Raw genomic sequence first — 12,873 nt, 5'->3', positions numbered from 1 at the left:
TTTAGTAATTACACGCATGTGCTGGGAGGCAATGTATGGTCAGTTAGCCTGCCGCCATTCACTGTCAAGGGTCACATGGGAGCAAAGGTCACCTGGCCGGTGTATCCAGGAAGAGCCAAGATCCCAGGGAGATAGCAAACAGCTTCATGTCAGGAGGGGAGGGAAGAAATTAGGGAAAATTGAAAAAATTCCTATTGGTTAGATGTCAAGTGACCTCTTGAGTAACTGCGTTCAAACTAACTGTGGCATTTTCTTTATTGGTACGAACCACATCAGAGATCTCTTATTCTTATAAATGCAAGTATTAATGAAAAGAGCCAGTACTTCACACTTAAAAACTATATACCTCTTCAAGAAATACCTATTTTATATATTCACCTTAGAAACATAAAGCTTTTTAGGATCAGTAAAATACTAGTAAACCCAGCAGACCATTTACTTAGATCAACATCACCTAGCCATTCGCTTTTTCTCTCTGGAAATGTATTTGTTGCCAGTTGAACCTATTTAAACAATCCGTTCACTTCAGTTACCTTCCCTGGTGATTTATTTCACCTTAATTTAAAATAGGGTTCAGAAACTAAGGGATGTCATTTAAAAATTAGGAGTGATTAGGGAATTTGTGCAAATGTTAATGGCCATATGGAATAAGTTACACGGGGGGAAAAAATGTATGAAGAAAATGTTACAGGTTTAGGAGACAGCTAGATATGTTTTGTTGAGAAGAAGAAGGATGAAGGGGTGTAAAATGGGGAGGGTGTTGAATTCAGTCAAAAACCTGGTGAGATTGATTGGCCGAATGGTCTCTCTCAGTTCCTGTGGCTTGGTGCCAAGGACACACTTTTTAAGTGACAAGGGGGTTCACAGTGCAAGGCATTGTTTTTCTCCATAGAGACGACTGATCTGTGCAGATCTATTGCCGGTACTGTGCTGAAGAGATCTGAGGGAACTTGCTTGGAAACGTTTAAAAGCATCTTTGTGGAAATGCTGGCGGGTAGCTGTGAGAGCGTTTCCTCGGGTCGGCAAGGAGATGGCAAAACTCAGTTCTTTTTTGAGAATTCTGATTACATTGTGAGTTCACTTCTGAAACACTTCTAATGAAAAAGCCATGTGTTAGGTGGATGTGTGTATTTTCAAGTGGGGACCCTTGCTTGTTTCTAAAGACACTGTATATTTTACTTTCTTCTTTCTGTTGGCTACGCTTCAGTCTGAACCTGTCAAAAGCTGTTGCCTAGTCGAATGGCTCATGCTGAATTTCAGCAATGTGAGAAGATAAATCCCAAGTCAACAAAATGAATGTTCTTTGTGCTATGTTTTGTTTTAACAACTGTAAAATATATATTTTGAGGTGGCCGGTGTGGGGTGAGGGGTGAAGGGGGGGGGGGGAGGAATGTGGGAGGATAAGAAATACAAGATTCGTCCTTGCACTGTAAATTTTCTCATCTGCCTATCATTCTGAATAACTTGGGTGGGAGTGGTGGTGGGGGGTGCACGGTGGTGGGGGTTGAAGTGTGCAAAGTCCTGTCACTAAAAGATAAAGAATTAGGCTATCATATTAACACAATGTACTGGGACAGCCTTAATGAAAAACATTAATGGCATTCTTCATTCAGTAGTGTAGCAGTGAGCAGGTCATTAAAGTTCCCCTCATCAGGAACCATATGGAAATGGCTGTAGAGATCTCCAGTAAATTTTTTGAAGTATAATTGAACAGCTGTCTCTGATTAATTGATTAATTTAAAGCCAGGAAAAGCAGGTAAAACCCAAGGTGAAGGATGTGGTTGCACATTAAATGGATAGAATACCACTCCTGGGACCTCCTTACAGGTTCTATATTGGGAGGATACACTCGGTTGACAGTATTAAAATCGAGCTGGCGGCTCCTGTGTCTGGAGCTCGAGAGGACTGGGGGCTGCTCAGATAACATGCTTTAATCCAGAAGCTGCTTCCGACTGGTTTTATGGGGCAAGATGAGCATTCGCAGTGACCTGCAGCGAGATATTCCTACCGTGTCTGCTTTATAGCTTTGAACCTTTTTTCCTGATTGTAGAATCATAGGAATTTGCAGTGCAGATGGAGGCCATTCAGCTAAAAAAAAATAAGGCCACAGCAGGGAAACCTATTTGAGCAGCCACGTACGCAACTTTGCGCCAGAATGCACGTTTCAGAATAAACCCCAAGAGGTTAAGAGCAATGGCTGATGAAGGCTGCCAGCTGGCTGCCATTCTGAAGCACAGTGATACCAACCAGAAGGCCACCATTTGCATCACACTCTCCCGTTCACCTTCCAGATTACTTTTGTCGAGTTGTCAGGTTGTCAAGAGGAAAACAGGATGGAAATTCACCCCTGGACTGGCCATGCGCAACACCTTGTGATTTGACCAAGGTTGCTTAATACTTGTTACAGTCCTGGTGATAAGTGCAGACTAATCCATGCTAGCCAAAGCGAGTAATGTGAGCGTGGGGTAGAGGTAACAGCTGGGGTGTGGTTTGGGTAGGCAATTAAAGTTGAGGGAGGCATCTGAGTTATAACAATTAGAGGAACCATTACATAAGGAAACTCTTTCTCATTCCTACTTGTCCTAGACTAAGATATTTCACTGCAGTATATCAGTGACTGCAATAAATAGAGTGCAGCTGATTAGGCAAGGACTGAGTGGTCTTAACAATTGACCTCTGTTACTATTAAAGGTCTATGGTTTATATTAATTTACCAGTAGAGGTAATACTACATGATTCAGTCCATGCTTTGTTTGCTAATTATTGAAGATAGCTTTTGGTTGTGTCTGTATTATAATTGATTCTGTCACAGCATTAGATTAAACTAATGGAAAATTGTCTTCTATTGAAATTTGAAAGTGATGAGAGCAGCTACACAGATATTCTGCAATCTCTCTTTCTCCCTCCCCCCACCTCCCACAGTGTGTTAAAGTCAAGACACACTCCTCTAGCCTGTCCTCCTGAAGACATCAACATTGGACTTCTTTAGCCATCCCTCCCTCCAGAGTGATATAGTGTAGAAAGAGGCCATTTGGCCTGTTGTGCCTCTGGTTCTCTGCAAGAGCTGTCCAATTAGTCCCACCCCATTTCCCTGCTCTTTCCCCATAGCCCTGCAAATTTTTCATTTTCAAGTATTTATCCAATTCACTTTTCAAAGTTACTTTCAGGCAGCGCCATTCCAAATCATAACAACTCAGTGCGTAAAAGATAAAACAAATCCTCCTCATCTCGCCTCTTTCCGGGCTTCAAAATCCAAGCTCGCCGGACCCTAACTGTGGTTTTTTTGCTTTATCTTTTCTTTCGTTCCGACTCATTTCAGCAGCTTGGCCGATCCCCGCACAATACCCTCGGTTTTTAAACAAGATTCTCATATTCCTGCGCTCGGCTGTTGAATCACCTGGGCATACAGAGTTAAGGGAAACAAAAACAGAATTACCTGGAAAAACTCAGCAGGTCTGGCAGCATCGACGGAGAAGAAAAGAGTTGACGTTTCGAGTCCTCATGACCCTTCAACAGAACTAGGTGAATCCAAGGAGAGGGGTGAAATATAAGCTGGTTTAAGGTGGGGGGTGCGGGGGGTGTTGGGTGGGGGGAGAGAAGTGAAACAGGGTGGTGTGATTGTAGGGACAAGCAAGCAGTGATAGGAGCAGATCATCAAAGGATGTTACAGACAAAAGAACAAAAGAACACACAGATGTTGAAGTTGGTGATATTATCTAAACAAATGTGTTAATTAAGAATGGATGGTATGGCACTCAAGGTATAGCTCTAGTGGGGGTGGGGGGAGCATAAAAGATTTAAAAATAATGGAAATAGGTGGGAAAAGAAAAATCTATATAAATTATTGGAAAAAACAAAAGGAAGGGGGAAGAAACAGAAAGAGGGTGGGGATGGAAGAGGGAGTTCAAGACCTAAAGTTGTTGAATTCAATATTCAGTCCGGAAGGCTGTAAAGTGCCTAGTCGGAAGATGAGGTGCTATTCCTCCAGTTTGCATTGGGCTTCACTGGAACAATGCAGCAAGCCAATGACAGACATGTGGGTAAGAGAGCAGGGTGGAGTGTTAAAATGGCAAGCGACAGGGGGATTTGGGTCATTCTTGCAGACAGACCGCAGGTGTTCTGTAAAGCGGTTGCCCAGTTTATGTTTGGTCTCTCCAGTGTAGAGGAGACCGCATAGGGAGCAACAGAGTTAAGGGAACTTTGGGTGAGGAGAAGCACATGCTCCGAACTCAGCCTGGACAACTTTATTTTCCCCATCCATCAGGGAGGTTCCCTAGGGGCCATGTCTCCTTCCCTTCCCTGAAATTACCTGTACTTCCCACACATAACAATGATTCCTGTAGGTGCAGGAACAGAAAGATCCGCCCAGGTAAGATAATGTTAACTTCCATTGAATCTCATATTGAGGCTGATATCCAGGTTCTATTTACCTATTACCCATGTGTTCACCGGATATACATTGCCTCCCATTCCTGGTTTTCAACTCCCCCTGTAGCCTCATACCTCACTATCTCTTAACCTGCTCCAGTCCTACGATCCTCTGAGATTTCTGTGCACCTTTAATTCTGGCCTCCTACACATCTCCACTTTTCAGTTGCCATTGGAGCCCGTGCCTTCGGGTGCCTGGGTCCCATGTTCTGGAATTCCCTTCACAAACCTCTCCGCCTCGCTACCCCTCTCTGCTCCTACAGGATTCTCCTTAAAATCTACCTCTATGGCTAAGTTTTGGTCACCTGACCCAAAAGTTGCTTGTGTGGCTCCGTGTCAAAATCTGTCTGATAATTCTCCTGTGACAGGCCTTGGCGCTCTCTTTCTTTAAAGTGCTGCATAAATAAAAGTTATTCTTGGTGATATTTTAACAAAATGCATCTTTCTGTTTTCTTGCAGGTAAAGACGAGCCTTCAAGCTACATTTGCACAACATGCAAGCAGCCTTTCACGAGTGCTTGGTTCCTGCTCCAACATGCGCAGAATACACACGGATTCCGGATTTACTTGGAGACGCACCCATCGAACAGCCCCCTTACTCCTCGGATTGGCCTTCCCCCCTCCTTGGGCCCAGACCCCATCTCACAGTCCCCCCTTACTACTTTCCTCGGTGAGAACAATCCTTTCAACCTGCTGCGAATGACTGGACCTATCCTTCAGGAGCACCCGGGCTTTGGCGATGGCCGCCTCCCCAATACACCCCCCATTTTCAGCCCGCCGCCTCGCCATCATCTAGACCCGCATCGTCTGGACCGCCTTAGTGCTGATGAAATGGGCTTGGTATCTCAGCATCATAGTGCCTTTGACAGAGTAATGCGCTTGAACCACCCACTGGGCATCGAGTCCCAGACCATGGACTTCTCCAGGAGGCTCCGAGAACTAGCAGGGAACAACAGCTCCACTCCGCCCTTGTCGCCCAGCCGTCACAATCCTATGCACCGCTTACTTCAGCCCTTCCAACCCAGTCCCAAGTCACCGTTTCTGAGCACTCCGCCACTCCCTCCTATGCCCCCCAGCAGCACAACCCCTCCTCAGTCACAGTCCAAGAGCAAGTCCTGCGAATTCTGTGGGAAAACCTTCAAGTTCCAGAGCAATCTGATTGTCCACCGGCGTAGCCACACAGGGGAGAAGCCGTACAAGTGTCAGCTCTGCGACCATGCCTGCTCCCAGGCCAGCAAACTGAAACGTCACATGAAGACGCACATACATAAGTCAGCCTCCATCACAGCCAGGTCAGATGATGGACTCTCCACCACAAGTTCACCCGAACCTGGCACCAGTGAGCACGCGGGTGGAGAAGGCTGCGGCCTGAAAGCCAACATAACAAATTTCAACACTGGCCAAATGAATGAGAACGAGGAGGAAGAAGAGGAGGAGGAGGAGGAAGAGGAGGAGGAATTGGAAAATGAAAGCAGGCCTGAGTCCAGTTTCAGCATGGACTCTGAACTGAGTCGCAACAGAGAGAATGGCTTCAAATTACCAGTGAACGAAAAGCACTGTGTTCTGGGCAAAGTCATGGAAAATGTAGGCCTCCGTGCAATCCAGCATTACAGTGATGTGCTAACTGACAAGCAGAAGCGTAATAGCTTCTCAAAACGATCCTCTGACGGTCAGAGAGACACTGGAGATGAAGACTCTGTTGCAGGAGAATTGGATCGACCAGAAGATGGCACAGTGAATGGAAGAGGCTTTGGTCCTGGTGACCCTTTCCCTAACACATTGCCTCGGAAACCTCCTCTGATCACTAGTCCCTCTCTGTCGATTGCTTCTGCGAAAAGAATTAAAATGGAGAAAGACCTAGACTTGTCCTCGGCACCTTTAATTCCCTCTGAGAATGTTTACTCTCAATGGCTGGTGGGCTACGCAGCATCAAGGCACTTCATGAAAGACCCATTCCTGGGATTCGGCGACTCCAGACAATCTCCCTTTGCCACTTCTTCTGAGCACTCTTCGGAGAACGGCAGCCTGAGGTTCTCCACTCCACCCGGAGACATGCTGGACGGAGGCCTCTCGGGCCGCAGTGGCACGGCCAGCAGCGGCAGTACCCCTCACATGGGAGGGCCCGGCCCGGGAAGGCCGAGCTCCAAGGAAGGACGCCGGAGCGACACTTGCGAGTACTGCGGCAAAGTGTTCAAAAACTGCAGCAACTTGACAGTGCATCGCAGGAGCCACACCGGCGAACGGCCTTACAAATGCGAGCTCTGCAACTATGCATGCGCCCAGAGCAGCAAGCTGACGCGCCACATGAAAACGCACGGTCAGATCGGCAAGGAGGTTTACAGGTGCGACATTTGTCAAATGCCCTTCAGCGTTTACAGCACCCTTGAGAAACACATGAAAAAATGGCATGGAGAACACTTGCTGACAAGCGACGTAAAAATCGAACAAGCAGAAAGAAGCTAAAGCTCCTTGAAGTAAAAGAGACTTGGTTTTAAAAAAAAAAACACACACACAAAAAATTCAATTGTAAAGCTTAATTAATTGCCAACTGAGAAAGTCGGCCCAGAGTGCCTCCTGTGGCACTTAAATATTTTCAAGGTATAATTTGTGTCTGAGAAGTTCAATCAAACCTGAGGGTGATGTAGAGGCAGTAAAATAATGTTGAGCCTTTTCAACTGTGCAATAATTTCTGTATTTATTGTTTTTTTTAAAATATTTTTTCAAGCATCATGTGCAGGTACTTTTTTCCTTTTCCATTTTTTTCGTTGTTTGAAACTTTTGTTTTTTTTTTGGGTATCCCTTTTGATTTTACCCACTTTTTAAAAAAAAAACCTGAGATTACTTGCATTTTGAGGTGCAGATCTGTAGAAATAACCCTTTTCCCAGGCCACAGCTTATGTGGAATTGAATAGTTAAGCTACTCAACGCAGTAATTTCTTGAATAGAAGCCGCGTTTACTCATTCTTTTATTTTTTTTTAAAGGGGGAGGAAGGATTGGAATTGCACAAAAATATATTTTTTTTTAATTTTAAGATGAGAAAAAGCCACAGCGGATCACAATCCTAATCGTAGCACTTAACAGGCTTTTATCACAAGTTGGGTTCGAAATGTAGCACTGATCTCGCCAGCCTCTGGTGTCTGGAACTGCCATTGTCGCTTTTCATCAATGACGCCTGGCTAAAACTAATGCAGTTTATAACGATTACAAAAAAAAAGTAGGCAAATGAGAGAGGCAGTTTACTACCTGGTATCCAGTTGTACCAGCCGGAAACTTAACCTAAGCAATAACGGGCTTTTAGTTGTGATATTAATTAGTGAATAAAACGCACAGCAAAGTAAATCTGAGCAAAGTCAAAAGTGCATTACTGCCAACACATATGGAAACATCTGTGCTCAATTGTGAGCGATATGCATTATTGTAGAAATGCACTGCTATTTGCCATTAGGAGTAGATGGTCTTTGGCCACTGTGTTACATAGCTAAATTTGTACCTGAGATATTTCCTTTTTTTGAACCCGCACCTTAACATATTTGTTTTTTTAATTATAGAAACTGCGACTTCTGAACAAGAAACTATGGGAAATCTATGGTCCAAAAGGGTTATGGTATACATTAGGGAACAACTGAGATTAAAAGTGTCAGTGTTGCTTAGCATAGCATTCACAATGCTGGCACTATAAAAAAAAATGTTAATGTCAGTTGACGGTTTTTATACTGCCATTCAATTTGACATGAGTGCCTTGAATATTTGATCTTCCTAATGAGTCTCTGAGACAAATGCAAAACCATTTTTTGTGAAGTTAAAAAAGTACTGATTTGAAGAAGAGAAAAAAAAATCACACAACAAAGAGAAAAATGTACGTCATATTAGATTCTAGAGTTCTACACGCACCAACAATCCAGCATTTGTAAAACAAAAACAAAAATAAATCAGCGGACCTTCACGCCAGCCGCTACAAGTTGGTGAAGACGAGACAACATCCCTTCCCCCCACTTGCCCCCCCTACCCATCTAATCAACTTCGGAAAACCAGTTTGACGGTCTGTGCTCATCAATTGACGCTGCAGGACGCTGCTTAAACTGTGGGAACCCCACTGTAGCAAGGCTCAAAAGTTTTTAAAAAAAAAAGACGCCTCCAGAGTCCCAACAAGAACGTAAAGACAGTTACTCATCAGGAACAATGGCTACTCCTTATTTTTTTTTGTTCTGAACAGAATTTAGTGCACTCAGTCTCGAATAAGTTTACAGTATTGAATATATACAAAGGTGGAAAAAAAAACAAAAAAAATTGTGTGTGTGTGCGTGCGTGTGTTTGTTGAATGATCAAGAGATTTTTTTTCTGAAGTTTGCTTAGTAAATACATGGATGCCATTATGGCCATGTGTATATTGGTTCTCTCTGATTCAACTGGTGACGGGGTTTAATATATATATTACAGTTTCTTGATCACTGTAAAAGTGTACCAGTATTTGTAATAATGGAGAATGCCTGGGCATTTTACAAAATGGAGAAAAAAAAACAAAAAAAATTTTTTTTTTTTTTTTTTTCAAAAATGGAAATTGTTGCAGTAAATTTGTGGGTCTAAAATTGTACTTGTCACTGTAATTGTAAAGTCTAATTGACTATCAGTTTTAGTAGACTTTTTTGCCTTGGGTGTTTTATCTTTTTTCAAAAATTGTATAGAACTTGTATTGGGAAGAACGATTACTGCTACCATATGTAGACAAGAAAAAAAAATAGTAGAAAAGTGCATATTCATGTAATTGCTTTGCTTAAATCACATTCCTGACCTGTACTTTTTTCCCTCTGTTTCTCTGGAATGGTTACTTGGTATTGGTTCATAATAGTGTAGGCACTTGCTGTATTTATACAGGAGCTTGTATTTTTTAACTGTTTGCTTGTCCTTTTAAAGGTACAACAAAAAAAAGTACCTTTTTTTTGGTAGTGGATTAGAAAAAGAACACACAGGCTGCCATAATATATTTTTTTAATTTTGGCAGGATAAAAATAGTGCAAAAATAATTTGTATGTTCTGAAATCTTATTGTACAGGAGAAAAAAGGTCGTGTAACGACCTTTTGTTAAAAAAATACAAAAAGGAATTAGGAAATGCATTGCTGGTCACTGATAATTTGATTTTCAGTTGTACAGTTTCCCTCCCAGATTCCCTGTTGGGTGTGCACGGTTTACAGTTTTGCTAGTCTGTTTCGAGTCTTTTTTCCTTTGTGATTTGCTGCCTTCACTCTCCCTATTCACACGGGCCCTGTTAGATCCGTTGTGTTCAGAGTTAGATCAATGTAAATCGGACTGAATGAAAACTAAAATGTGTTGCATCTCATGCTGCTTTAAGGATCATTCAGTACATGACATTGAAGACAGTAGATGGATTGTGTCATGTGCATGCTGGGGAGGTGTATGCTCACAGGGATGAGAAGTTTGATTATTTTGGGCACATTTCTGCCTTTTCTTTGTTTTGTAAAATAGTTGCCCAGTTTTTCTTTTTTTTTTGAAGAAAAATGAATGATTAAGTTAAACTATTATGTATGCAGTATGTAGTTACCACTAGATGTCCCTAAAGCATCCAGTTATTTGTGCACTAGAGACCACTAGTGGTAGTGAATAAATACTGCATTTCTCCACAATGGAACTGCCTTCAATAGTTCCATATTTTTATTTTCTCTTGTAGCTCCTCTCTTGTCCCTGATGCATCCACATTACATGCATGGCACTATTTTGTTCAGCGTTTCCATGGGGATTTGGGTTTCAGGCCTCCTTGATCTGCTGCTGTGTAAAACTGATGAGGCAGGTACAAGTATATGTTGATCTAACTGCCATTTGGTTTTTTTGCGTTAACAGGATCATTCACTCCTTATTTCACATTCCACGGGTTCCTCAACATATGTAATGATAATAGGTAAGAGGTGGGATGAAACCTTTTGTATTTTGACACTTTGAAATTTGCACTAAAAGGCAGAAACAAAATAAACCGTCCTGGATGAATAATCTGTACCTTTAACTATTAAGGTCTGAAATATTAGCACTCCACTACCTAAAGACATGGGCAGCATTCATTAACCTCCACGTGTTTTAAATTGCTTGTCAGTCGATGAGCTAAGTGGCTTGAAGTATCCAATTGTTAGTAAGTTTGATATTCAGACATTCCAGTGCATTCTCTGTAAATAAAATGTAGCATGAAAGCTGTAGAGACTCCATTGCATATCTGTTAATCTGCAACTATTGCTGTTTGGGCTAGGTTTTGTGTCAGCGGTTGACAATTACACATTTTTAATTGATCTTTGTTTAGGTAAGATAACCAGAGACCATTTACACATTTTTCTAAAGCTCTGGTAGACAGCGTTCTCTATGATGCCTTTGATTCTCCTGCAGCATTTTAATTATCTCAAATAGTTCAATGAGAAGGAAGGAGAGGCTCATTCAACATTATCCTAAGTTAGGGCTGAGTGTCAGCCCCATCAGTCCAAGAGATGCACCTCGCAGTGGTTGGACAACAGAAACAAAGGTGCAACTTTGACGGATGTGAAATTCTCATTGGCCAAGCAAAAGAATGTTGAATTAATTATGTCAATAAAGTACAATCCATGGAGCCAACTTCTCCTTCAATGTAGCGCTTGTTGGGGCTTCTGTCAGTCTTCTTGACATGTCAATCTAAGTTTTCCAAGCACATGTTTAGAAAGTTATGTCCCTGTTATGTCTTCCTTAAGAAGCATGCAGACAGTAGAAAGAGCACTGTGGTGAGTTCTGCAAATTGCACATCTGCCATTACTGCAGTGAATGATTGGACCAGAAATGGATTTGGGAATAATACATGGGCATCAAATGGTACATATGATTAGATTCCAAATGGACATGTTTTGAGTTACATCTGGTACCAACCTGGTTCCAACCAAGGCCTGTTTTCCCACTCTTAAGGTAGCATTATGCCCTCAGTTACACTGTTCTCAAAGTGTTGCTTTGCGCAGGAAAGCTTTAAAGAGAAAATTATCTTGGGGAACAGGCAGCAATACAAAATTGTATAGAAAGGACAAGTATCTCTCATTTGGAGAAGGTTTCATACCACTGAAGGGAGGCAGGGAACTGAATCTAATGTTTACAGCAATATTCTATAGCATAGTGTTTTCAGCCACAAAGGGAAAAAGTTAGTCATGTTGGTGATGACTAAGAATTTGCATATTGACAGACACTGCATGGATTCCAATTGACACGGGTTTACAGAACTAGACAAACATAGATTATTAGCCTAAATCCTCAAATTTTATCTGTGAGAAGCCAAGGATTTACAGCATGGAAAAAAGCACCTTTTGCTGAAAGTGCCCAGGTGCCAGTACTTGGTGCGGGGGACTAATGAACTCTAAGTAGAGCCAATGTACCAATTACACAATGGGTATAGGTACAGAACTTGTAGTACCTGCTTTCCTAAAGTTGGCAAACTTTAAAAAAAGCTGAACATTGTAGTTTCTTGCATAGGCAACCCGCCTATAGCCATTTTATATCAGCTCAGTTTAGGATTCATTGATTGCTCCTTTATGTAGTGGTATCTAATTGGTCCCCATCACTGACTAGAATTTGGGCTGTGCTACTTTTAGCAGCTTCTGACATTGTGTGCCACTACACAGGATTCAACTCTCCATGCTGCCCTTTACCACAAACCAGTCAACAATATGTACTTTTCTATGAGCAGATTTGAGGAAAAATACTGACAAACATTCAAAGATTAAGAGCTCACGTTTCATCCCACCTCTGTTAAATACAGTCCACAGGTTATTTTATCATGACCAAAACACTTTAATGGTGCTGTTGTATTTTTAAGAATTGTACTTAAAATGCAAAGCAAATCAATGCCACTTGAGTTGGACCTATTTGTAACGGCAAGGCAAAATATTTTATTAGCTTTTTTTCTATTTCTGTATTTAGAGCTTTTTATTGTAACTTGAGATTTGGTCTTATACTACAAGTTTGAACTATTTATTATTGCTTGTGTTGTGCTCTGTTTAAAACAGATGCACGTTATCCTTTTTTTATGTTGAAGTGCTGACCAGAGGTCACATCAGCTTGGCTTTGTGAAATATTTATTGTTCTGTTTTCTGTACAAAATCAAACCCTCTCCTAAGCCACACTGTTTTCAGCTTGTGTCTACCATTTCATTCATACACTCATCCAAATGTTTGTCCCATTTTCAAGTGAAAGAAATAAATCAAAAGTTATCTTTACAATCTTCAAACTTTTACCTTTCTGCCTATTTTTTTCCCCTTTTCAGTATCTGGGTTTAACGATATATGTTTAACAGTTAACACCTGCATGACTGATGGTATCACAGGTCAAGTTGAGCACAATCAAGACTAGTGAGATAATAAAAACCTTCGATAACACTAGAAATGATAATGGAACAATATCTGCACTTCATTTTGTGACATCTGGCTGAGTCCTAA

At 41.8% G+C, this 12,873-nt stretch overlaps 1 protein-coding gene across 8 annotated transcripts in view; it reads left to right on the top strand.

Annotated features, from left to right (window-relative positions):
- The window catches only part of LOC121292261 (B-cell lymphoma/leukemia 11B-like), a 162,212-nt gene extending 149,558 nt beyond the window's left edge, over nt 1–12,654 (top strand). For 5 of the 8 annotated variants that reach the window (XM_041214055.1, XM_041214052.1, XM_041214050.1 and 2 more), the window contains one exon: nt 4,888–12,654. In XM_041214055.1, the coding sequence (XP_041069989.1) occupies nt 4,888–6,890 (2,003 nt within the window). In that variant the 3' untranslated portion in view covers nt 6,891–12,654. The remainder of the gene's footprint in view (nt 1–4,887) is intronic. The other 3 variants (XR_005946247.1, XM_041214054.1, XM_041214051.1) reach the window with 3 other exon arrangements.
- Nucleotides 12,655–12,873: the final 219 nt, after the last annotated feature.

Source organism: Carcharodon carcharias, chromosome 20 (assembly GCF_017639515.1).
Source record: "Carcharodon carcharias isolate sCarCar2 chromosome 20, sCarCar2.pri, whole genome shotgun sequence".
In the NCBI taxonomy this organism is placed as follows: Eukaryota; Metazoa; Chordata; class Chondrichthyes; order Lamniformes; family Lamnidae; genus Carcharodon; species Carcharodon carcharias.
This window is presented reverse-complemented; position numbering and strand designations above follow the sequence as displayed.